This window comes from Rhinatrema bivittatum, chromosome 19, assembly GCF_901001135.1.
Source record: "Rhinatrema bivittatum chromosome 19, aRhiBiv1.1, whole genome shotgun sequence".
Lineage (NCBI taxonomy): Eukaryota > Metazoa > Chordata > Amphibia > Gymnophiona > Rhinatrematidae > Rhinatrema > Rhinatrema bivittatum.
This window is the reverse complement of record NC_042633.1, coordinates 33,364,040-33,390,716: the sequence shown is the minus strand read 5'-3', so window position 1 is coordinate 33,390,716 and position 26,677 is coordinate 33,364,040. Positions and strand designations below refer to the sequence as shown.

General features: G+C 52.3%; 1 protein-coding gene across 7 annotated transcripts in view; it reads left to right on the top strand.

Annotated features, from left to right (window-relative positions):
• The window catches only part of SYDE1 (synapse defective Rho GTPase homolog 1), a 37,112-nt gene that overhangs the window by 6,793 nt on the left and 3,642 nt on the right, over nucleotides 1-26,677 (top strand). For 6 of the 7 annotated variants that reach the window (XM_029584235.1, XM_029584232.1, XM_029584231.1 and 3 more), the window contains 4 exons: nucleotides 126-188; nucleotides 457-858; nucleotides 23,328-24,299; nucleotides 24,957-25,754. In XM_029584235.1, coding sequence (XP_029440095.1) covers nucleotides 126-188; nucleotides 457-858; nucleotides 23,328-24,299; nucleotides 24,957-25,754 — 2,235 coding nt within the window. Of the gene's footprint in view, nucleotides 1-125; nucleotides 189-456; nucleotides 859-9,464; nucleotides 9,779-23,327; nucleotides 24,300-24,956; nucleotides 25,755-26,677 lie in introns of those variants that run through there. The other variant, XM_029584236.1, reaches the window with a different exon arrangement.

Here is a 26,677-nt window from a genome sequence, read left to right as displayed (position 1 = left end):
CTGTGCTGTATTCATGCTTTACGTGTATCAGTGTGACGCCTGCATGGGGCTCTGATGAAGATCTGCTCTTCAGCTGTCTGTGCTGTATTCATGCTTTATGTGCTGACTCTTAACGTTGTTTTCAGACTCTGCGATATCGGCAGAATTGGGAGAAGCTCAGTTAGAAAATGAACTGCTCAGGAATTCTGGTGAGTTGTGTGTTTTTTTTTATTATTATATTATTATTATTATTATTTCCTCTCTGCGCTTATTGCACTGTCCCAGAAAATTGATCCAGGCCACGTCCCGGGTGTCCACGTATTAACACGGGGGGGGCTGTATTTCGGCGTGGTCCATGAGGGGTGGGGGGCGGGCCAGTGTGAACGTGCGTAAGCTGTACCTAACCTCTCGTGTGCCTGTTAACCTGCACCGAATCACCTCTCCCTGTCTCTCTCTCCCCTCCCTCTCTTGCTGCAGCCTCCAGCCCCTTCCTGATCTACAACGAGAACCACAACCGCTGCGTGGAAGCGACCCACCCCGCGGCGCTGAGGACCGCCCCCTGCGACACCCGCGCCCCGGCCCAGCAGTTCCAGTGGCTCTCGAGGGGCCGGCTGCTGCACGTGGACCTGCGTCGGTGCCTGGGGGCCCCGGCCAGGGCCTCCCGCCTGCTCCTGCAGCTCTACCCCTGCGGCGCCGGCAGCGACCTGCAGCAGTGGGAGTGCCAGAACGACTCCCTCTTCGCCCTGAAGGGCTCCGGCCTGTACCTCAACTACGGCAACAACAAGAGGGGCGTGGCCATGCTGTACCACGGCACGGGGCCCTGGAGCCGGTGGGTCATCTACGGGACCCAGGACGACCTCTGCTCCTGGTCCTGCGACGGTGAGTGTGACGGGGGCGAGCCGGCGCGGGCAGCCGCGCGACGCCGGTCGCGGAAGGGCGCGTCCTCCCTGCGGAGCTAGCAAAATGCAAAAAAAAAAAAAAAGGTTGCAGAATCTGTCCCTCGGCGTGAAAAGTGAGCATGGGGGAGAATGCGGGTCCCTACGGGGCAGGGGACTGGGAAGGGTTGTGAGTGCTCCTTGCCTGCTGACGTCTTCTGTCTGGCCGTGAGGAGCGGGCGAGAGGCTGGCAAAATAGATAAATAAATAGTGGTTAAGGGTTGGTCTTTCGGGGGCACAGAAATCCAGGGACAGATACCGACGTGCGCCAAGCAGGAGAGAGAGAGAACCTCGTTGATCCCATCCGGAGGTGGCGGCCGTAGGGGGAGGAGGTATAATCGGGAGGGAGGAGGGAGGTGGCGGTGCTAATGTCTCCACCAGGCGCGGGCTAAGACTTGGACCTAAATTATCACCTGAGAGTAGAGAGAGGGGGGGGGGGTGGGGGTTGGGGTTGTGATGAAGGAGGGGTAGAACGAGCCCCCCAGCATTATTACTATTTCTGATTCCTGGAGCTGGGGGAGCGCGTGTGGTGCATCCTCATCCTCACCCTCTCTCCTCCTTCCCTTGAAGTTAGCATGTGGTACATTTAAAGCTAATCGGAGAAAGTTCTTCTTCACTCAATGCACAATTAAACTCTGGAATTTGTTGCCAGAGGATGTGGTTAGTGCAGTTAGTGTAGCTGTGTTTAAAAAAGGATTGGATAAGTTCTTGGAGGAGAAGTCCATTACCTGCTATTAAGTTCACTTAGAGAATAGCCACTGCCATTAGCAATGGTTACATGGAATAGACTTAGTTTTTGGGTACTTGCCAGGTTCTTATGGTCTGGATTGGCCTCTGTTGGAAAGAGGATGCTGGGCTTGATGGACCCTCGCTCTGACCCAGTATGGCAGGTTCTTATGTTCTTATCTTCCACCCCCCCAGTCTGCCTGCCCTGCCGCAGGGGGTGGAGCTTCTACCAGGGGCACTGCTACTATTTCTCGCGCACTTCGGCCACCTGGGAAAGTGCCAGCCGGGCGTGCGCCTCGCAGGACTCCAGCCTCCTCGTGGTCGGCAGCCCAGAGGAACAGGTAAAAAGTCTGTTTGCATGTCCCCCCCCCTCCTCCTCCTCCCCAAATCCTGCGCGTTACCTGCGGCTTGTAGAGGGTCCGAGGCGGGAGGAAGGCCTGCGATCGTGGCGGGGGGGCGGGGCCAGGCTCCCATCATCGTGCGTGGGAGGTGGAAAGAGCAGGGGTAGGGCCAGCTCCGATCCCCCCCCCCCCGGAGCCACAGACCCTCCCCTCCCCCTCCAGGTTCTAGGGACGTCCGCAGTGAATTCCGCAGGAGGGGGGAGGTCTGCACGCCACGGAGGCCACGCGTGGAAAACCCACCCTCCGGTACCTGGGCCACGGCCCCTGGCAGTGGGGGGGAGGAGGGCCCGGCAGTAGGGCCCAGCCGCTCCCAAGCTCTGCGTCATCCCCCCCCCCCCCCCGTGCTGCGGCTTTACCCACGTGACGGAGCGTAACAGCCGTTCCCTCTCCCGCAGGTCTACGTGGTGGAGACGATCGACTCGCACGCCTTCTGGCTGGGCCTCAGGCTGGCGGAGGAATGGAAGTGGGTGGACGGCTCCTCCGTGCTGCCGCACGCCAGGTAAAGCCCATCCTCTGATCCCTCCAGTCCTAGAGGTGCCAGGCTCTGTATCCCTGCACCTGTCCCCTGATCCCTCCAGTCCTAGAGGTGACAGGCTCTGTATCCCTGCTCCCGTCCCCTGATCCCTCCAGTCCTAGAGGGGACAGGCTCTGTATCCCTGCTCCCGTCCCCTGATCCCTCCAGTCCTAGAGGTGACAGGCTCTGTATCCCTGCTCCCGTCCCCTGATCCCTCCAGTCCTAGAGGTGACAGGCTCTGTATCCCTGCTCCCGTCCCCTGATCCCTCCAGTCCTAGAGGTGACGGGCTCTGTATCCCTGCTCCCGTCCCCTGATCCCTCCAGTCCTAGAGGTGACGGGCTCTGTATCCCTGCTCCCGTCCCCTGATCCCTCCAGTCCTAAAGGTGACGGGCTCTGTATCCCTGCTCCCGTCCCCTGATCCCTCCAGTCCTAGAGGTGACAGGCTCCGTATCCCTGCTCCCATCCCCTGATCCCTCCAGTCCTAGAGGTGACGGGCTCCGTATCCCTGCTCCCATCCCCTGCTCCCTCCAGTCCTAGAGGTGACGGGCTCCGTATCCCTGCTCCCGTCCCCTGATCCCTCCAGTCCTAGAGGTGACGGGCTCCGTATCCCTGCTCCCGTCCCCTGATCCCTCCAGTCCTAGAGGTGACGGGCTCCGTATCCCTGCTCCCGTCCCCTGATCCCTCCAGTCCTAGAGGTGACGGGCTCCGTATCCCTGCTCCCGTCCCCTGATCCCTCCAGTCCTAGAGGTGACAGGCTCCGTATCCCTGCTCCCATCCCCTGATCCCTCCAGTCCTAGAGGTGCCAGGCTCCGTATCCCTGCACCCGTCCCCTGATCCCTCCAGTCCTAGAGGTGACAGGCTCTGTATCCCTGCTCCCGTCCCCTGATCCCTCCAGTCCTAGAGGTGACAGGCTCTGTATCCCTGCTCCCGTCCCCTGCTCCCTCCAGTCCTAGAGGTGACAGGCTCTGTATCCCTGCTCCCGTCCCCTGATCCCTCCAGTCCTAGAGGTGACAGGCTCTGTATCCCTGCTCCCGTCCCCTGATCCCTCCAGTCCTAGAGGTGACAGGCTCTGTATCCCTGCTCCCGTCCCCTGATCCCTCCAGTCCTAGAGGTGACAGGCTCTGTATCCCTGCTCCCGTCCCCTGATCCCTCCAGTCCTAGAGGTGACAGGCTCTGTATCCCTGCTCCCGTCCCCTGATCCCTCCAGTCCTAGAGGTGACGGGCTCTGTATCCCTGCTCCCATCCCCTGATCCCTCCAGTCCTAGAGGTGACGGGCTCTGTATCCCTGCTCCCGTCCCCTGATCCCTCAGGCTCTGTATCCCTGCTCCCGTCCCCTGCTCCCTCCGCTCTTCCACACGAGTTAGGTCGAAGCTAACAGACACTGTAAGAGCCTCGGGGGGTCCCTGAATTCAGCTTGTGTTAGGTGGCAGGTACTGTTTGCATCTCTTTACAGGTGAACCTGGGCTGCAGCCTTTCTCCTAAGTCTCTATATCCTGCACCTTAGTCTCGTACTAAGGGGGAGGGAGGGCTCCAGCGTCAGTGCGGGCAGAGGCTTCTACTCCCCTCTCCTTTTCAAGGATGCACAGATATTTCTCTCCCCCTAACCCCCCCCCCCCCCCCGGCTTCTCTCTGCAGGTACTGGGCTCCTGGGCAGCCGGACAGCAGCCGCAACGAGAAATGTGCCAGCGTGAGCAGACTCGGGACGTGGCACGATTACCCCTGCGAATACAGGCTCCCCTGGATCTGCGAGAGAGCGGCCTAGCGCCCCCCTGACGCCTCCCGGGCCCGCCGTCGGCTTGGAAACCACGGCCCGCAGGCGAAGGCGGCATCCCCCCCCCCCCCCCCCCCCCCCCCACCCCGTCAGCGTTCAGGATCCCGGAGTGAAAAAAAAAACCCCCAAAACCATCTTTAAAAATAATCGCGCTCTGCCAGCGTTGCTCATTGCACGCGTTCTGCACTGCTGCCCTGCCGGGGGTCCCTGCCTCCCCCAGGTGCTGCTCCACCTGTCGTCCCCTCCCCCGTCATGGAGCCGGAGAGAGCCAAGGATTGGGGGATTCTTCTCTGCTCCTTCCTCCCCCAGACCCCCCCCCCCAGCGCATCCGGACACGTTCGGGGTTTTGTAGGAGGGGTGAGAGGGAGAGACTGTGCTGACCCCCCCTCCCCCCTCTCCGGACCCCCCCCCCCCCTACGTCCGAGGTCCCCAGGCAGGGGCGGACGGGCGGCCTGAACTGGACGGCTCTGCGCGTTTCATCCACTGTCCCAGGGCGGGATTCTCGCCAGCTGCTGTGAAACCACCTTTATCCGAATTAACCTAAGAATTATTTAAAAAAAAAATATTATATTGTACCCGAGCTATGGAGACGGCCTGGATGGTTTTGTTTTGGGTTTTTTTTTCTTTTTATTTCTGCTTTTCGGGCCCTTTGAGTTGCGTTCGGGCACTGGCGATTATTCCTCACATGCAAACGATGATTGGGACGTGACATCTGGGGATGGGACTTCTGTGGGCTCAAAAGAGAGAGATTTTTGGATAATTCTTAGCTTTCATCCATTAAAATCTCTCCCGGTCTGGAAAAAAAAAACAAAAAACCGAATCCCGTTTACAGCAGGAGCCCTGGTGGCTGCGACATCGCCCCCTTAACGAATTCCAGATACCGAGATAAAAATAAAATGCTTTCTCCCATCTTTGTGGTTTGGGGGGATTTTTTTTTTCCCCCTTTCTAACGATGTTGGTGTTGCTCTTCTCCTCATTCCTTTCCTGGGCTCTCATTTCCGTTTTGCTTAACCTTTTCTGTAGTGCTACGCGATGCGTGCAGCACTAGACGGCCTGCCGGCCTTCCCACCCTGGCAATCTCCTCCAGCTTGTCGCTGTTTGCCCCCACCACGTTGAAAGGGTGGGGGTGGGACTGGGGGGGGGGGGAGAGAGCTCTGGACGCGCCGTGTGCTTCCCCCGCCCCTCGTCGCCTGCCCTCCTGCTACCCGTCAGGATGGGGGGGCCTCTCGCCGTCTGAGTCCGAGGGCCTCCACAGTGGGAATCCCGTCCGTCCTCACCCGGTGCCGCTGCCCAGCGAGGCCTCGTGTTGGAGAACCACGTTCGGTTGCCGTTTCGTTCGGGTTCGTGCTTGACCCAGCTTGGTGCAGCCGGCTCGCCCTCCTGTCCCGTCGGTGGGAGGAGAGAGACCGGTTCCCAGCATCTTTATATTCTCTGCCAGACAGCGGTGCTTCTCCCATCCCTGTCTTTTGTTTAATAAATAAATAAATGTATACATGACGTCACTAACATCGGACAGTTAAGACAGCCTCAACACCGGGAGTCGCGCGCCAAAGGGGCGCGACAAAGGGGGCTCTCCCCTTTGTGCACCCCTTTGTGCAAACCTTTGTGTATATGTAAAAATTTATTTTTATGTTTCCTTTGTTAACTAAGCTGTTTCATTGTATTTGACTAAGGAATTTTTTCCTGCTTTTTCTGTTTCACTGTAAACCGGCATGATTTGCATTTAATGCAAGAATGTCGGTATATAAAAGTTAAAAATAAATAAATAAATATGTACTGTATATATCCCTGTTGGCGGTGCTGAATTAGTTTCTCATGCTGGTCTTTTCGTTTTGGGCTGTTAGCCGGGGGGGGGGGGGGGGCGGGGGGGACCTAGATCACAGGGCAAGGGTTAATCTGGTCAGTGTCTCCTCTGGGCTCTGACCGAAATGTCCATCTGCAAGGCCAGGACGCAGTGCTCGGTCGGGGAGAGGCTCCAGTGGACTGTGTGGGGGTTCCCCGTTCTGGGGCAACGGTGCGCTCCCCGTCTCCCAGCTGATCACGATTTCGTGATGTCTTTCGGTCCGGTAGATGCGTTCACGACCCGTGGGCCTTGCGTGATGTCTTCTGCTTCACCCCTGTCCCTAGGGGCTAAGTTTTTTGTATTTAAATGTTCCCTGTGCTTTCTTCTCCATATAAAATCATAGACTGGCTGGCTTTGTTTGTTTGAATATTTTGTTAGAAGGATATCCTCCAAGTTTCAGGGTTTCTCAGACCTGCTCCGGTGATGCAGGCCCCCCCCCCCCCCCCCCAGGCTAATAGCCCCTTGGGTCTTCAGGGTTACCCACAATAAATGTGCGCGTGAGACAGACCTGCGTATGTCAAGAGACCTGTCCTATGCAAATTCATCTCATGCCTATGTAATGTGTCCTAGCATTAGTTGAGGACATTCGTTTCCCAAAACAGAGGGACTGATATAATGAATTCTCAGGCACACACACACACGCACACACATACACACACACACACATGCACACAGACACACACAGATACACAGACACAGACAGACACACACACAGACACACACAGATACACAGACACAGACAGACACACACACAGACACAGACACACTTTACTTCCCAGGAAGTCCCTTTGACCATTCCTCTCCCGGTTGTACAGGCTGGATATCGAGGCTGGCTTGCATTCGATGTTGGAGGAATTCAGCTGTGCTCATAACTTGATGTTTCATCACATCTGCCTCAGAATAATAGCAAATCCCTTAGAAACGGAAGCTGCCCATGTGGCGCTGACGTCCTCTTTGACTACTGCAAGAATGAATGGTTTTCCCGCTGAAAGCCTGAATTTTTTTTTTTCTGTAACATTCTCTATTCATTACACATAATCGGACCGATACAGTAATTTAATTTATTTAAATTAGGGCCGGCGGTAATAAGGAGGCGCTAGAGACACTAGCGCGTCCCTAGTGCCTCTTTTTTGACAGGAGTGGCGGCTGTCAGCGGGTTTGACAGCCGACACTCAATTTTGCCGGCATCGGTTCTCGAGCCCGCTGACAGCCACGGGTTCGGAAACCGGACGCCGGCAAAATTGAGCATCCGGTTTTCAAGCCATGGACCGATTTCAAATTTTTTTTTCATTTTTTTTTTTTACTTTTTTTTTAACTTTCGGGCCATGATATTAAGTCGGAGGGTGCACAGAAAAGCAGTTTTTACTGCTTTTCTGTGCACTTTCCCGGCGCCGGCAGAAATTAACGCCTACCTTTGGGTCGGCGCTAATTTCTTAAAGTAAAATGTGTGGCTTGGCTGCACATTTTGCTTTCTGAATCGCGCGGGAATACCTAATAGGGCCATCAACATGCATTTGCATTTTGAGGGTGCTATTAGGTTTGGGGAGGTTGGACGCTCGTTTTCGACGCGCTATTACCCCTTTCTGAATAAGGGGTTAAGCTAGCTCGTCAAACGCGCGTCCAATCGCGGGTTACCAGTGCGCTCCACCGGAGCGCACTGTGCTGTATCGGCCTGTGTGAGAGTAACCCTCAAACAACTTTGTGCGGCCCCCATATGCATGAGGCCGTGGCCATGTAGAGATCGATGACGATATTTTATAACCGTTTGTGCGTGAGGTGTGTGCAGATTGTAAAATACACGTATGCCTGCAATCCACTCAAAGCACCTACCTTTCCTACCTGACTCAAAAACCACACCTGCCGATTATATTTTATGCCTCAAAAAAAAAAATCCTGCCCTTGTTTACGTGCGGAAGTCGGTATATTGTAAAGCACGCGCGTGCATAATCGGAGTGGCCGGCTTGCCAAAACCTCCACCACCCATTCCTTCTCCAGGTCAAGACCCTCTGAAGTCACCCCCCCGAGTTCACCCAGACTTCCCACCCGACCACTAGTAAGCAATAGACGACTCTCTTGCTCGCACGAGATAATCAGCAGGAGTGAAATTTCGTGACTAAGCTGACGAATGTACACGCACAAGTCTCTTATAAAATAGCAACCTGCTCGCATTGCTCTTGACCTTGCCTGAGACTGAAAATACAGGGGCACTTTTGATGGTTTTTAAAAGGGCGTGCACACGAGCACAAGCTGGTTATGCGCATATATGCTAATTTTATGCACACAAATGGTTTGCAAATTCACGCCATTCTGAATATCCTGGAAACAGGATTGACCTGGGCGCGGTGGGAGAGGATGGGGGTCCCTGGGGCAGGTTTGGGAAGGCCTGGTCTTATGTTTGGGCTGAATAAAAAGGTCTCACCTACCACATGGGTGTTGATCTTTATTTACATTTTGCTTAAAAAAAAAAAAAAAAAAAATAGCTAGAACTACAAGTTCCAGCAGGCAGTGGGGGAAAAAAAGTAGGCCCAGATTGACCTGCCTTGAAAGAAAATTAAGCTGGCTGTAGGCCCTGTATGAGGACCGGCACAACAGACTGCGTATCTCTAGTAAAGTGGCTTATCATGTCATAAAGGATAAGTTGGATCCAGTCTTGGTTTTTATCCTCTAGTCTGGTGCATGCTGGGATTTGTAGTTCCTATTGACCTTGGTGAGGCCTGATTAGGGGGGGTTGACCGTATCAGCCTGCCCCTGATGACCTGGCTCTCGTGGGCCGCCTTCCTTTCCCGCTGAAGCGTCAAACCCATCAGCGGCGCTGCCCAGCCAGCCTGGATTCGGGTGGGAGACTCTGGCTTGGCCCCTGGGCTCTCTAACTTTGCTTCCCACTGGCTTCAGCTATCGTACGGTAGTTCTTTTAATGAGAGAAACCTACTGTTGGGGGTGGGGGCTATCGGAAAGCAGAAGGGACTGGATCATTCAGCGGTAGCCAAGACTGCAGTGGGGAAAGCAGCCTTTGGAAATCCTTTCAGAGGCCATGCATGGGGCTATAGCCACAGGAAAAACTGAACTTCTTTTAACATGCAAAAAAAAAAAAAAAAACTGGGTGTGGGGCTTTCTTTTTTTTTCCCCCCCCCCCCCCCAGCTGAATAGGGTGGGTGGCTGACTGCTCCCCTCCCCTCCCTCCACCACCTTCAGTCGCCCAGCAGCCTACAACTCCCAGAAAAACTTCCAGGCTCAGACCCAAAAAAAGAAAAAAAAAAAATCCAGTTTGCCAGAAAAGCATCTGTGGAATTCAGTGGTGTTTCCTGTCTAGGGCCTGCCAGAGGAGTGGAGGGGAGGGCAGGATGGAGGGAGAATGGAGGCTCCGGGCTAGGGATGCAGGGAGAGGGAAGAAGGGTGCAGAGAGCAGAGGCATCTTCTACCTCCTCAGGACAACTTAAAATAATCTACCCCGGCCCCCCCTCCCTCCCCAGCTCCAAGCTAGGGGAGGAGGGTGGTGGTGGTGGTGGGGGGGGAGAGGGCCATGGCCGAGCCCCTACTCAGGAAAACTTTGTCCCGGCTGCGAGGGAAAGAGAAGCTGAGGAGGAAAAAATCGGAGCTGCAGGACAGAGGTAAAAAAAAAAAAAAATCACATTTACTAAAAGGGTTTGTGAATTTGGTGAATCGCATTGCAGGGGAGATTGGCAGCGCCTCTCTCTCTCTCTCTCTTCTTGGAGAGGGAGAGGGTCTGGGGTTTCTCTCTCCCCACCACCCTCCTTTTTTTTTGTTGTTGTCTTCTTGCATCTTTTTCTGCATTTTGAAAGGCTTCTTTTGTATTTGGGCTTAAAGTGAATTGCTTCAGGGCTTGTGAGTAACATAAACGTCCCCAGATATTTCTTGCTCTTGTTGGTTTTTTGTATTTCAGACAGTTTTTTTATTTCCTTGCTCTACAGTTGGCTTTTTTCCTCCTATGTTTTGTAATAGTCTTTCTAAAGTCTTTTTTTGTGGTTTTTTTTAAGGGGGAGGGCATTTTTTTGTTGGGGGAGGGAGGGTGAAAGGACCGAAGGGGCAAGTCACAGCTGTCAGGAGAGAGAGATTAAAGGCATTCGCGAGGAGAAAGCGAGGAGAAGAAAAAAATAAGAAATTCAGAGAGAGAGAGAGTGAGGGCACCCAAGAGATGAAGAGGGGAGGAAGGGGACCTGAAGAGAGAGAGAGAGAGAGAGACCACCAGAGATTGTACCTAATTTTGTTTTACTGTTATCTGTGTGGGTGTTTCTCGCTCTCTCTCTCTTATTTTAGCCACTTTATGTTGGCAACATCTGAACAAATTTTCAGGCCAATAAGAAGCTGAATCTGAACGAAAGCGAGAGATTAGGGGGTGGGGGCGCACATAAATAGCAAGAGAGAGTGAGTGAGAGGATAAAGGGAGCCAGGGAGAGAGACATAGGGCCTAGGTAGGAAGCATTTCCACCTTAGGTACAAAATAGGGAGGGGGGGGGGGGACACCATTTAGTACATCCTGGGTCTAATACAAAAGCAAGGGGAAGAGTCAGAGAGGCAAAGAGAGAGACTAAGCGAGACAGCTAGAGAAAGGGAGAGATACTTGGTGGGGGGGGGGGGGGCAGAGAGAGAGCGAGTGATCCAGAAAAGAGAGAGAGAAGCTGAGACTATGATCCAGAAAAGAGAGGGAGAAGCTGAGACTATGATCCAGAAAAGAGAGGAAAGCGGAGACTGTAATCCAGAATAGATAGGAAAGCAGAGAAAGTGATCCAGAAAAGAGAGAGAGAAGCGGAGACTATGATCCAGAAAAGAGAGAGAGAAGTGGAGACTGTGATGCAGAAAAGAGAGAGAAGCAGAGACTATGATGCAGAAAAGAGAGAGAAGTGGAGACTATGATCCAGAAAAGAGAGAGAGAAGTGGAGACTGTGATGCAGAAAAGAGAGAGATAAGCAGAGACTATGATGCAGAAAAGAGAGAGAAGTGGAGACTATGATCCAGAAAAGAAAGAGAGAAGTGGAGACTGTGATGCAGAAAAGAAAGAGAGAAGTGGAGACTGTGATGCAGAAAAGAGAGAGAGAAGCGGAGACTATGATGCAGAAAAGAGAGAGAGAAGTGGAGACTATGATGCAGAAAAGAGAGAGAGAGAAGTGGAGACTATGATGCAGAAAAGAGGGAAGTGGAGACTGATCCAGAAAAGAGAGAGAGAAGCGGAGACTATGATGCAGAAAAGAGAGGGAAGTGGAGACTATGATCCAGAAAAGAGAGAGAGAAGCAAGAGACAGTGATCCAGAAAAGAGAGAGAGAAGCAGTGATCCATAAAAGGCAAAGGAGACAGCCCGAGACACAGAAAGGCAAGGAGACGAGAGCAAGGCAGACTCCTGCGAGACGGTGGAAGGAAAGCAGAATGATGAACCGTTATGTTGGCAGAAATGGAACTGGCTGCAGTTTTACCTTATTGCATTTTTAAGGCAGTTTCGCTGAGAAGCATTCTCCCCTCCTTCCCCTCGCCAGCCTTTACTTTTCCGACAGGAAACGGCTCCACATTCCTCCTTCAACAATGCCAGTTTTGTTTTGGGACTCTTGCGTGCCTATATATAATATTTAATATAAAAATAAACCTGTAATGGCCTTGTGGGTTCCCAGGACGGGGTTTTGCTGGGTCCTGTTGGGGGCCCATTGGAGCTTTTATAAGGGCAAGGGGGAAAATTCCAAGAGCAGCTGCTGGGATGGATCTGGAAAACTAAACTGGAGAAAAAAAAAAAAAAGGAGGGGGCCTTAAATGAGTTTCAGGATTTCATCAGGAGTTCCAGCGCGGTGGGAGCAGAGGCCCTGTCGCTTCTCTCTCTTCCATACATGACATGAACCCATGCTACTTCTCGCTGGAGCCAACTCCACGCGGCTTCTCTCTCTCTCTCCGATTAGATCCGATCCCTGTCGCTTCTTCCTTTCTCTCTGGAGCTGAGACTCTGTTGCTTCTCTCTCTCTCTTCCATACATGACATGAACCCATGCTACTTCTCGCTGGAGCCAACTCCACGCGGCTTCTCTCTCTCTCTCCGATTAGATCCGAGTCCCTGTCGCTTCTTCCTTTCTCTCTGGAGCTGAGACTCTGTCGCTTCTCTCTCTCTCTTCCATACATGACATGAACCCATGCTAAGTCTCTCTGGAGCCAACTCCACATAGCTTCTCCTCACTGTCTCTCTCTTCCCGATTAGATCCGAGTCCCTGTTGCTTCTTCCTTTCTTTCTGGAGCTGAGACTCTGTCGCTTCTCTCTCTCTCTCTCTCTCTCTGTGACTTCTCTCTCTCCTATCCAGGAGCTGAGTCATTGTCATTCGTTTCTCTCTGTAGCTTCTCTCCTATTCGGAAGCTGAGCCTCTGTCAGTCCTTTCTCTCTCTCTCTCTGTAACTTCTCTCTATGATCGAGGGGGCACTTAGGGAAGATAAGGCCATTCTGGAAAGACTAAATGAATTCTTTGCTTCAGTATTTATTGAAGAGGATGTTGGGGAGATACACGTTCTGGAGATGGTTTTCAATGATGGCGATCCAGAAAACTGAACCAAATCACTGTGAACCTGGAAGATGCGGTAGGCCAGGTTGACAAACAGAAGAGTAGTAAATCACCTGGACCAGAAGGTATACACCCCAGGGTTCTGAAGGAACTCAAAAATGAAATTTCAGATCTATTTCAATTAATTTGTAACCTATCATTAAAATTGTCCATTGTACCTGAAGAATGAAAGGTGGCCAATGTAATCCCAATATTTAAAAAAGGCTCCAGGGGTGATCTGGGAAACTATAGACTAGTGAGCCTGACTTCAGTGCCAGGAAAAATCATGGAAACTGTTATAAAGAATAAAATCACAAAACATATAAAAAGACATGATTTAATGGGACACAGCCAGCATGGATTTAGCCAAGGCAAGTCTTGCCTCACAAATCTCCTACTTTTTTTGAAGGGGTTAATAAACATGTGGATAAAGGTGAACCGGTAGATGTGGTGCATTTGGATTTTCAGAAGGCGTTTGGCAAAGTTCCTCATGAGAGGCTTCCAAGAAAACTAAAAAGTCATGGGATAGGAGGTGATGTCCTTTCGAGGATTACAAGCTGGTTAAAAGACAGGAAACAGAGAGTAGGATTAAATGGTCAATTTTCTCAGTGGAAAAGGGTAAACAGTGGAGTGCCTCAGGGATCTGTACTTGGACTGGTGCTTTTCAATATATTTATAATTGGTTTGGAAAGGGGTCAGACAAGTGAGTGATCAAATTTGCAGATGCCGCAGCATTATGCAGAGTAATTAAATCTCAAGTGGATTGTGACAAATTATAGGAGATTGGAAGATTGGGCATCCAAATGGCAGATGAAATTTAATGTGGATAAGTGCAAGGTGATGCATATAGGGAAAAATAACCGTTGCTGTAATTACACAATGTTGGGTTCCATATTAGGTGCTACAACTCAAGAAAGAGATCTAGGTGACATAGTGGATAACACATTGAAATCGTCGGCTCAGTGTGCTGCGGCAGTCAAAAAAGCAAACAGAATGTTGGGAATTATTAGGAAGGGAATGATGAATAGAACGGAAAATGTCATAATGCCTCTGTATCGCTCCATGGTGAGACCGCACCTTGAATACTGTGTACAATTCTGGTCGCCGCATCTCAAAAAAGATATAATTGCGATGGAGAAGGTACAGAGAAGGGCAACCAAAATGATAAAGGGGATGGGACAGCTCCCCTATGAGGAAAGGCAGAAGAGGTTAGGGCTGTTCAGCTTGGTGAAGATATGATAGAGGTCTTTAAAATCATGAAGTACTTGAACAAGTTAACGTAAAACAGTTATTTACTCTCTCAGATAATAGAAATTTAAAACAAATCGGAAAACATTCTTTCACTCAATGCACAATTAAGCTCTATAATTCACTGCCAGAGGATGTGGTTATAGCAGTTCGTGTAGCTGGATTTAAAAAAGGTTTGGATAAGTTGCTAGAGGAAAAAAATCCATAAACTGCTATTAATTAATAGGCAATAGTAGCTTGAGATTTATTTAATGTTTGGGTGCTTGCCAGGTACTTGTAACTTGGATTGGCCAGGTTACAAGTTGGAGACAGGATGCTGGGCTTGATGGACCCTTGTTCTGACCTAGTATGGCATGTGTTGTTGTTGTTCAGGATCTGAGTCACTGTCAGTCTTTTCTCTCTCTCTGTAGCTTTTCTCTCTCCTATTCAGGGGCTGAGTCACTGTCAGCTCCTATCTCTCTCTCTCCCTCTCCATCTCCCTCTCTTGCTCTCACTCTCTGTCTCTTTCGCTCCCTCTCTCTGTCTCTCTCGCTCCCTCTCTCTGTCTCTCCCTTGCTCTCGCTCCCACTCTGTCTCTCTCTCTCTCACCAGAGTGAGCTGAGCACCTGTTGCTTCTCTCTCTCTCCCTCTCTCTCCCTTGCTCTCACTCTGTCTCTCTCGCTCCCTCTCTGTCTCTCTCGCTCCCACTCTCTGTCTCTCTCTCTCTCACCAGAGTGAGCTGAGCACCTGTTGCTTCTCTCTCCCTCTCCCTTGCTCTCACGCTCTCCCTTGCTCTCACTCGCTCTCACTCTGTCTCTCTCGCTCCCACTCTCTCTCTCTCTCACCAGAGTGAGCTGAGCACCTGTTGCTTCTCTCTCCCTCGCCCTTGCTCTCCCTTGCTCTCACTCTCTGTCTCTCTCGCTTCCTCTCTCTGTCTCTCATGCCACTCTCTGTCTCTCTCGCTCTGACTCTGTCTATCTCTCGCTCTCACTCTCTCTCTTTCTCTCTCTCACCAGAGTGAGCTGAGCACCTGTTGCTTCTCTCTCTCTCTCTCTCTGTGACTGGCACTGATTGGGATTCAGGAAACTTAACTGGCATGACAATTTTCACAAGTTGTCGCCAAACTGCTAGGTAGGGAGGGTTAATTTCAGAGAGCCCACAGTGCTTGCAGGCCTGCAGACTTTCAAAGTCTTGCAGAGGTGAGGAGAGGGTTTTTTTTTTTTGTGGTTTTTTTCAAGTGGTTAAAATGAAAGGAGAGAAGAAAATAAAATCCTGTGGAGGGTGAATTTCAATCCATTTCCACAAGTAAAAGCAGTGCTTTGACCGACGACTGTGATTCAGGGGGCGGATTGCAGGAAAATATCAGCCCGGAGCATTTTTTCCCAAAACCGGCCCTCGGGGTATCTGACTTCCTCATGTCAAAACAAGGCCACAACCATCTAGTAATTTAAAAATGGCACTTAAATTTGTCCTAGTATTTTCCAAATACCACTACAATATTTGAAGATGGCAGACACATGAAATAACACCCCAAAATTTAAAATAAAGAAAGAAATACCAGGATCTCTTGATTTCCACTCACCCAGAGATTGTTGTGGATTTGGGGGAAGGGGCGGCCACACAATCTCTCCCCTTCACACAAACACACACAGGCTTTCTCTCCTACACACATGCAGGTGCTCACTCTCTCTCATACACTAATGCAGACTCTCTCTGTCTCTCATACACACGTTCAGGCTCACACACAGGCTCGCTCTCTCTCAAACACACATGCAGGCACTCTGACTCATGCACATGGCTCTTTCATACACACATGCAAGTGTTCTCTCTCATGCACACATGCAGGTTCTCCCCTCACTCTCATGCACACCCAGGCACTCTCCCTCATGCATGCACACACGCAGACTCTCTCATACACACGCTCTCTCATACACACACACAGGCTCTCTCATGCACACATACCTTAGGCCGCCTCCTTTCTGCTGGGCCTTGGCCATGCCAGCGCTGCTCCTTCTGTATTGCCGGAGGGCAGCTGGGAGGAGGTCAGTGCTCCTGGTGGCCAGTTGAGTCATTCTTCCACCCAGCTAGGCTTTCTCTTTAGGCCCCGCCGAGCCCTTTATGCAGCCACGGTGAGTTGTGCTCTGTTGTGGCCCTCTCAGCAGAGCACGTGACCAGTGCGACCGGCCCTGTTGTGACAGGATTTATTTATTTATTTTATTTATTTAGGGCTTTTTTATACCGACACTCATGATATCAATCATATCGTATCGGTTTACAATAAACAGCGGTGCAATAACATTAACATCAACGTGAACAATAGGCGAAGAGAGAAACAGTGAATGAAAGTTACAATAAAACAGGGGCACTTGAACTGGGAGGAGGAAAAGCCAGAGCCATGGCTAACAAAGAAATAAATAATATCTAATCATATACTTAGGACTATAATAATCACTTGTACTCAGGACTGAATATTATCAAATATATACGTGATATCCTATACTTAGGGCTGTGGAATATCAAATGTTCCTGACTAAATAGTATTAGTTCATAAAACTCGGGACTGATTAATGTAACGTCGGAAGCCATGTCAGGGATGGGGAACGTCGAGTGGCGGACCAAGGCGAGCTGTAGCAGTTGGGGTGGTCATAGATCCGGGAAGGCTTGTAGAAACAGCCAAGTCTTGAGTTTCTTTCTGAATGTCTGCCTGCAAGCTTCTTGTCTAAGCTCTGTGGGCATGGTATTCCAGATGGGTTGGCGCTGCTGTCGAGAAGGCTCGATCTTTGGTGGACGAGAGGTGTGTGAATTTGGCTGGGGGGGGGGGGGGGGGTGTGTGTAGCGTACCTGTGTATGCTTCTCTGATGGGTCTGGAAGAGAAGTGCAGCGTGAGTGGGTTGTGTAAATCGATGGGTGTTCGGTTGTAGATACCTTTATGGATGATGGTGAGACACTTGTGTAGAATTCTGAAGTTTACTGGGAGCCAGTGTAGGTTTTTCAGGATGGGTGTGATGTGCTCTCTTCTATTGGAGTTTGTTAAAATTCTGGCAGCCGAATTTTGTAGCTTCTGAAGCGGTTTGGTGGAGGAAGCGGGAAGGCCTAGCAGAATGGAATTGCAGTAATCTAATTTGGAGAATATAATGGCCTGGAGTACCGATCCGAAGTCTTGAAAATACAGTAGCGGTTTGAGTCTTTTTAGTACCTGAAGTTTGAAGAAGGTTGTGTTGGTGATGAATGGATGATGATGTTGGATGATGGGCTTGATGGATCTTTGGTTTCACCCTACTTGGCACATCCTATGCTTTGAATGGCTGCAGATGTCGGTGAACACCCGGTATCGGGGGGGGGGGGGGGAAGAGTGGGAGAGGAGATGGAAAGTTTTCCTAGCTTGGGTTGATTTGGCTATCATCGCCAGGTAAGGCAAAAAAAATAGAGAAGCGGCGATCTCCTGCAGGCTGTCGAGCATGTGCCACTGCCAGCTGAGAGATATCCATAGAGCAGTGCTAGGCGAGAGGCAACTTAGGCAGACGGGTTCGGCCACATCGTTCTTTGTCTGCGGAAGCCTACTATGCTGCGTCGCTGTGATGTCTAACGATGTCAGATTACATCAGCTACAAAAAAAAGTCCTGCACAGCATCGAGCTTCGGGCTTGCCGTTGGCAAATGGGCCACTGGATTTCATCTAGGCCACCTGTGTGGAGTGGGTGGGGGGGTGAAGCTGGTGGGAGAGAGAAGTCCCAGCTGTTATCATGTTTTATGTTTGGCCTGATCGCTTCCCAGTCGGCCGCGGAGCAGCGCTGGTGCCAGAGAAGGTCCGGAAGGCTGAATGCCGTGGACGCCAGTGATCCAAACCCGTCCTCGCTCACGGCGCTAGTGCCGCCGGAATGGCAACGGTGCCCCGGGGGAGGACAGGACACACTGGATGGCTGAAGCTGTGCTGAGGAACACATCTGGCCACACTGACCCAGCCGGCCCTCGGGGGGGGGGGGGGGGGGGTCAGCTCAGCTGGCTTTTTGTGAATTGTTGTGGGTTTTTTTTTTTGTAACCAGGAAGGAAGAAAGGTCCTAGCGCTCGAGTCCAGGGTTCCCTCTGTCACGGGCTCTGCGTGTGAGCTCAGAGGGAAGTCCCTTTCTCTCCCCGTGCCTCTGCTCTAACTCCCGGCTCTGACCCTGGCTGTCCGCCTGTGACCCCCGGATGGCTCCGTTTACCCTGCTCTTGCCTCTCGAGTCGGCATTTCCTGACTCTTGACCTTGCTACAAGCATTCTAGGAATCTTTCACAAATAAGGCATCGAGAGATAAATCCTGGATGGAGGTGGGTGGGAGGGACGGGGGACTATGAGGCTCCCGTTTCCGTTCCGGCTCCGCGACCTTGAACAAAATGCTTAACCTCGCCGTGCCCCAGCGCGGTGCTGGAAACCTGTCATCTGTAAATCAGTTCCTTTCCCGAATAAGGAATAATAAAAACTATAAAATCCAGCAGTGGATTCTTATCTAGTGCTTGCAACCCCCCTCGGTGATATCTCTCCCCCCCCCCCCTCTTCGAAAGGTCTGTAGCTGCCCCGCGCTTGCTAAAACTGCCAGGGCTGCGTCCTGCACAAAAGGAAACCTTGTTCGTGCATCGAGGACCTCAAAAGCGTGGGAGGAGAGACGCCCGATCCAAGTGTTATAAAAGGAAGGAGGCTTTTGCATTTTCATATCCGCACTGCGAACAACAGGAAATCCAACTTGGCTCAGAGCTACGGCAGCTGTGTGTGTGCCCTGAGGCAGGGCCAGTGCAAGCATATTTGGTGCCCGAGGTGAACCTTTGGCCTCACCCGCGCACACCCACCCCCCTCCCCAACTTAACTACCAGCAGCAGCGGCTCCGTCTCGGCACTCCCCTCTTCGATAGCACTGGCCGTGGTGTAGCCCCCTCTCTAGACCGAACACTGGCAGGATTCTGCCGCCCACAAAATCTTGACGCCCTAGGCAACCACCTGTTTTGCTGCATGGGAGCACCGTCCCTGCCCTGAGGTTACACCTGGGAGGCCTTCGCTCTGCTCATCTGCTTAAGCCCCTTCCTGAGGGAGCCTGCTTCCTTTTTTTTTCTTCCCCTGAGACGGCCTTTTCACTGGGCAGAGATGTTCTGTGGTGCTTAAACGGCGCCGGAAGACGCGGTGGCCGTGCGTCCGTAGGGCGAGGGTGGCTGAGACGCGACCGGTGGTTGCCTCCGTGCCGATCCCTGGGTCTCGGGACCCTGTGGTTTTTTTTCTTGTGCATGAAGCGTTCACACAGGAAGAGCACTGGGTTCGCTTGGCACGGTCAGGAAGGTGGCTGCACGGGGGCAGACGGCGCTCTGCATAGAGTGGAGCGGGCTGGAGAGAATGGTCATCTGGGCACAGCGAGGTGGCCCTGGGTGGGGGCATCTGGCCTGACCACGGGCTTAGTGGTAAGGAGGGGAGGGGGATGGTGTCTGAAGCCCGGGCTAGGCAGCAGAGGTCAGAGGAATGGGGTGCATAAAGCTTGGGTTAAGCCGCAAAGGACGGCGGGGGAGGGGGAGGGGGGGTCTGCCGCCCTTCTGCCACTGACTCTGCAGGCAGCGTTGGTACCACGCGTCACTTCTCATGGGCACAAAGCTGAATAGGCTCTGATTAAGGTCCGTGCTGTATTCATGCTTTAAGAATATCATTTTGATGCCTGCACGGGGCTCTGATGAAGATCCGCTCTTCAGCTGTCAGTGCTGCGTTCATGCTTTATGTGTATCAGTGTGACACCTGCACGGGGCTCTGATGAAGATCTGCTCTTCAGCTGTCTGTGCTGTATTCATGCTTTACGTGTATCAGTGTGACACCTGCACGGGGCTCTGATGAAGATCTGCTCTTCAGCTGTCAGTGCTGTATTCATGCTTTACAGTATCAGTGTGACACCTGCACGGGGCTCTGATGAAGATCTGCTCTTCAGCTGTCTGTGCTGTATTCATGCTTTACGTGTATCAGTGTGACACCTGCACGGGGCTCTGATGAAGATCTGCTCTTCAGCTGTCTGTGCTGTGTTCATGCTTTACGTGTATCAGTGTGACCCCTGCACGGGGCTCTGATGAAGATCTGCTCTTCAGCTGTCTGTGCTGTATTCATGCTTTACGTGTATCAGTGTGACGCCTGCACGGGGCTCTGATGAAGATCTGCTCTTCAGCTGTCTGTGCTGTATTCATGCTTTACGTGTATCAGTGTGACGCCTGCATAGGGCTCTGATGAAGATCTGCCCTGCAGCTGTCAGTGCTGTATTCATGCTTTACATGTATCAGTGTGATGCCTCTTCAGCTGTCTGTGCTGTATTCATGCTTTACGTGTATCAGTGTGACGCCTGCATGGGGCTCTGATGAAGATCTGCCCTGCAGCTGTCAGTGCTGTGCTCATGCTTTACATGTATCAGTGTGATGCCTGAACGGGGCTCTGATGAAGATCTGCCCTGCAGCTGTCAGTGCTGTATTCATGCTTTACATGTATCAGTGTGATGCCTCTTCAGCTGTCTGTGCTGTATTCATGCTTTACGTGTATCAGTGTGATGCCTGCATGGGGCTCTGATGAAGATCTGCTCTTCAGCTGTCTGTGCTGTATTCATGCTTTACGTGTATCAGTGTGATGCCTGCATGGGGCTCTGATGAAGATCTGCTCTTCAGCTGTCTGTGCTGTATTCATGCTTTACGTGTATCAGTGTGACGCCTGCATGGGGCTCTGATGAAGATCTGCTCTTCAGCTGTCTGTGCTGTATTCATGCTTTACGTGTATCAGTGTGACGCCTGCATGAGGCTCTGATGAAGATCCGCTCTTCAGCTGTCTGTGCTGTATTCATGCTTTACGTGTATCAGTGTGACGCCTGCACGGGGCTCTGATGAAGATCTGCCCTGCAGCTGTCAGTGCTGTGCTCATGCTTTACCTGTATATTAGCCTGACACCTACGTGGGGCTCTGACAGCCAGCAGGGCAGTGGCCCCTGATTTACTGGCCCTGTCTTCACATCGGGGCCCCTTCCACGCCTGCCTCAGTTAGTTCGGTATTTGGTTCTGGATTAATCGGTCTGGTTTCACTCCCTGTTCTTTTTTCGCACTGCGGAAGGACTCTAGGAGTAAACGCAGAACGGTTTGCGCCCACGGCCAGATTTAATTCTGGGGCCGACTCCAAAGCTCCGCTCGCCTCGATTTTTTTTTAATCCGGTGTGAGGCTACCTCCTGGAGTGATCGATCCGGGAGTGAAACCACTTCCCGGGGCAGGGGGGGGGGGCCGGGTGAGTGAATTATGGATCTGGCACTGGGCTCCCATGCGGAGGCAAATCCGGAGTGGATGGATTTTTTTTTTTTAATTGAATTTTTCCAAACTATTTCCCATGCTCTTGTATTGTTGTACATCAGAATTCTAGATGTATTTTTAGAGAACCTGAACAGCTACCGGTTTATCTTGAGTACCATGCTAACCTTTAAGGGGGGGTTTGGCATTAAGATTAAACGGCACCGGCTAATTCTGAAGCAAACATGGTTCTTGTACATTTGGCATAGATTTTCCTGTAAATTCTGCTTAATGGGACATCTTGCCTCTCAGATTTCCTATAACGTTGACGTATAGGAGGGGGGGGAACGTTACTTCTGATTTAAAATGAGTTGTTTAATTTGAAACTTAAACTATAATGTCATATCTTCTGAGCTTATGTTCTGTGGATGGATTCTTACTGGCGCTAGCGGAGGCGGCGGCCGTTCCCAAACCTTCACACGCTTAAAATAGTTTCTCAGGGGCGGAATAAAAAGCCAGAACCCCCCAAAAAATAAATAAATAAAGGCGAGGGAGGAGGAAGATCTTAAGAATTTTAATTGCCAGCTGGCTGGGCTCACATGTTTGCAGTTGTGAGTGTGTGTGTGAGAGAGAGTGAGTGTGTGTGTCTGTGAGTGTGTGTGTCTGTGTGTGTGTCTGTGTGTGTGTGAGTGTGTCTGTGTGTGTGTGTGTCTGTGTGAGTGTGAGTGTGTGTATGTGTGTGTGTGTCTGTGTGTGTGAGAGAGAGTGTGTGTGTGTGTGAGAGAGAGTGTGTGTGTGTGTGAGAGAGAGAGTGTGTGTGTCTGTGTGTGTGAGAGAGAGAGTGTGTGTGTGTGTGAGAGAGAGTGTGTGTGTGTCTGTGTCTGTGTGTGTGTGTGTTGGTTTCTGGCTCGCCCCTGCCGCTTTATCTGGCCTCTGCCATAAATCCGCAGCTCTCCTGCTTTGCAACGTCCAAGTTATTTTTGGGCTTCTTTAGCTGGGAAAACTGCTTGCAAGGAGTTGTTGTTTTTTCTTTTTTTTAAATAGCTGAGGAGAACTGGAAAGGGGTGAAAGGCAGTTGAGGGAGGGCTGAGGATATGGAGGGGAAGGGCAGTGGCAATTCCTCCCCCCCCCCCCCCCAAGAGGTGGAGGGACCTTCCGGCTCCCCTGGTGCTGCTGAGCTTGGGACTCTGTCAGGGTTGGGATTTCCGATGGTGGTGGTGGTGGTGGTGGACGAACCTCCTGGGTGCCAGCTCTGTGGGTGCTTGGTCTCCTCCAACATCAAGCAGCCCACTTTGTCCAGGGAGGGCTCAGGGCTGTCTAGGGCTCCCGAATAACCGGGCCACAGAGGAAGCCATGTGCCGAAGAGTTTCAAAAGGGGCGACACCGCGGCAACTCTGCCTCTGAGCTCCCGTTCCTGCTAAAAGCGGAAAATCACGATAGAATGGATCTCATGAGCACCCCCCCCATGGTCCTTTTTCAGAACATGTATGGGGGGGGAGGGATCTGTTTTTGGGGGGGGGGGGTTGTTGAGTGTTGATCAGGATACTGAGCCTGACAATAGCATGGGTGGGATTCAGGGGGTGGGCAGAAGATGGGAGAGGGGTGGCAGACACCCCTGTTCTCTCTCTCTCTCTCGCACTTTGTATCCCAATCTTGCCTCCTGTTTCGTAGCAGATGAACCCTCCAAAGCTCCCAGGCGAACGCCAACTCTCTGACTGTGCTTGATCAAAAGCGTGGATGTGCTGCTTTCCTGACGACTCTGCAAGCTGCTTTTCACCCTCCTCTGGATCTCTCACCCCCCCCCCCTGGTCTTCCTCTCTCTTCCCTTTCACCCCCCTCCTCTGCCTGCTAAGGTCGTCTTCTCCTCTGAGCTCCCTGCTCCAGGGACTCCGTTGGTTAAAAGTCAAGATAAGTTATGGGACAGGCCATCTCTTAAGAGGAGTATGGGATGTGAGAGAGAAGGAGATCCCTCACCTATACACACTCCTTTCCCCCCAAAAATGTTTCAGAGTTGGAGTTTTAAGGGAGAAAGAGAGCAAGGGATGGCCATTCACAGGGTGGGTGGTGGAATTGGTGGGGCATGGGGGAGTGATTTCCAGGTTTATAGCTGCGTCCAATCATAGTGACGCCCAGGTTCAATTATGTCTTTCAGATCGACCTTCTAAAGCATCGGACGCCGACCCCACACCCTCTGACCCAGAGCCCTCGCGGGCCGCCGTGCTACAAGACTTGGAAGAAGCAGGCAGGAAGGTCCCTAACATCACCGTGTCCAGAAAGCAAAAGTGGGCCAGGGTTTCCTCCTCCTCTGCCAGAGAAGACGGCGCCTCTTTCGGCAGAAAGCTTCTTGGCGGTGCCCAAGCCTCGCCGGAACAAAGAGCCAGGCCCGGCGGGCAAGGCAGCCGCCTTCTAGGTCAACCTTCTGATGCCGGCAAGGGAGCAGATCAGAGACCCTCCAAAGCCACATCCCTCTTCAGGAGCCAGAGTTGCCCACAGAGATCCAACAAGGACCGTGCACTTTCCTCAGGAATCCATTATCTAAGGCAGGAAGAAGTTTGGACTGGCGAAAAGTGTGCGGAAGTTGGCTTCTTGGCCTCCAGCGTAGATGACGCTCAGTCTGTGCTTGGATACGCAGAGCTCTGTGCTTCCTCCAGCACAGCCAAGTGTAGCAGCCATGGGGCCTACCTCCAGAGCCTTGACAGGAGCAGCCGGGAATGGGTGCTCTCTTCTGGAAAGACTCCAGGCTTTGAGGACGGCCTGCGGTTTGCCTTCAGCTCCATTGGGGAACTGAAGGAATCAAGCATTGTTGATGACGAAGGGGACATCTGGTACAACCCTATCCCGGAGGAAGAGGACCTCTCCAGCTTGCTGGACAAAAGTGAGTCATGGAGGAGGCACCCGGAGGTCACACAGCTTAGGGCTAGAGGCAGCAGGACACTACCAAATGTCACCAATCTCACCATGAAGGACAATAACGGTGTAGGGACATTGGGAACCTCCCTGCTTCCCAATGGAGCGACTGAGAGCTCTTGCGTCCACGCTGTTCGCTGCCAGGAGGTATTGGCAGAGGCGTTGCACTCAACGAATCCGGCAGAGAGCAATGGCTCCCAGAAAGCAGAGACCTCTGGTAAGGAAGCATTTTTTTTTTTTTTAGATCTTGCTGAGTACAGGCCCCTTAGCCTCTGGAAATTTGAATCAATCTGGTCCCTTTGCATGCTGTATTTCTTGATTCCACAAAAATATGAATCAATTTCTCACTTAATAACGGACTATGGACAACAATATATTTGTTTGTTCAGCAACCATCATCTAGCACAGGGTCTGAGATGTTAACCTGGTACCCCTCAAGAGCTGAAAAGCTTCTTTGTGCTGTGGGTATAATCATCGGTTGCTTTTTGAAATATATTTCACATAAAGTCTCAAATGAATTGATGAAGTACTTAACTCAATGTTAGTAGAGATGAAAACTTCTCTGGAATGAATGCCGCTGAGTTGCGGGTCCCTTTCAGGTCTTCCTTATGCTGGCTTGTTAAATCTCCCGTATTGATGCCGTGTTGGAAGGTCCATCTCAGGTCTTCCTTTTCATATTCGGTAATAAATCACCCGTATTGACACAGTATTTGAAGGTCTCTGTCAGGTCTTCCTTCTCGTGCTCACCGTAGAATCGCCCGACTCTACAGGGTTTCGGAGGAATCTCCCTCTTCAGCTCGTTATCCGTGAGAGACTTGACTTTTCATTCTTCTCTCTCTCTCTCTCTCTCTCTCTCTCTCTGACTCCTCTTCAGGTCCTTGCTTACAAAACGCCACTGGTACCGCCCACACGGACCTTAAGGCCCCATCAGAGAACCGCGGCCCGGTCAGCAAGGGGAAGTCCCCGGGCACGGTGCGCCGGCTGTCCATGAAGATGAAGAAGCTTCCGGAGCTGCGCCGGAAACTCAGCCTGCGGTCCGCCCGGGCCAGCAGGCAGGAGCAGAGCGGCGGCTCCTCGCCCCCCCAGAGCCTGCACAAGGAGTCCGGGAACGTCATCAGCCGGTACCACCTGGACACCAGCGTGTCCTCCAGAGAGAGCCTGTGGAGGAGCCGGGCCAGAGAGGGCTGCTCGAAGTCGACCGTCAAGGGCGGGTACCTGAGCGACGGGGACTCTCCGGAGCTCATCGCCAGGACGGAGAAGGGCGGCACCCGGGGGCAGGGGGCAGGAGAGCCCCAGGCCCCCGACCCCCGAGGCGGAGCGGGCCCCAAGCTGGACTTGTCCGCCTTCCGTCCCTACCGCGCCAGCGAGCACCCCCGATGCGTCCAGTACCTGTCCGGCCTGGTCAGCGTCCACCTCTGCGGGCTGCAGGATGCCAAGCCCCCCAGGGCGGACTCCAGGGACGTCTTCTGCGCCCTGCAGGTGGACGGGGCCAACAGGGCCCACACCGCGCTGCTGCCCTGCAGGGCTCCCTTCCTCGCTCTGAACCACACCTTCAACCTGGAGCTGGAGAGCTCGCAGCTCCTGAAGCTCGTGGTCTTCTCCTGGGAGCCCAGCACTTGCAAGAACCGGGTTTGCTGCCACGGGACGGTCAGCCTGCCCCAGGTCTTTAAAGGTAACCCCAGCCCCGTCCACCACCCTCCTGGGGACGCTTGAGATTGGCAAATTTGGTTGAAAAAAATTGGAGGCAGGGGATTGGTTGGCCAGGCAGGAACACGTGACCAAGCCAGGGAGGGCTTGCATGGTCGACCAATAGTGGGGCGCGTCTCTAAAAATACCCGATGACATCATCATCTGCTTTTACCTTGGGTGGCTGAACATAGCGGGAAAAGGTCGCGCTTAGAGAGAGAGAAGCTGACGCATCGCTCCGTGCGGTCACGAGCGCGCGCCCGGGAACACGGCTGGGCGAGGGCGCGGTGCCCGTGAAGCCGAAATAAAAAGGACAAGCTGTCCTTTGTCTCAGCGGTTGACCGGAGCGATGGTCCGGTTTCCCTCTTTCTTCCTGCCACGTCTGTTTCTGCGAAGGCGGGGGAGCTTGGGGGGGGGGGGGGCGCCGTCTCACTCCAGATCGGCCGTACGGGCTAACCCCGGTGTCGCTTTCGCCACGGGGGGGGGGGGGGGAGTCATTCCGGTTTTCATAGAGAAATCAAGTGAGGGGATTGGGGGGGTGGGGGGGGGGGGGCAGATTCAGGAATTAGAAATCCATGCATGCACCGGGTCGGAACCAGGACTGGAGCAGCCTGTTCGGTTGACCTGGGGTAAGGTGGCCCACCCTGTTCTTGGTCCTTGGCGGTTTCTGTGACTTATGAGAACCTAATCCGTGCTGTTCAGAGGGCACTCTTACGATGTAAGAGTGCCCTCTGGCTGCCACACACGGAAGTGCATGGCCACACGTTGCTGAACGCGAGTGTTATCTTATTCCAAAGCACTCACAAAGTGCATAGGAGGGGTTGTTTTTTTTTGTTTTTGTTTTTTAAATTTTGAAAAACGGGGCTGAGTGTATTTTTGCCCCATCGTGGGGGGTGATAAATAATATTC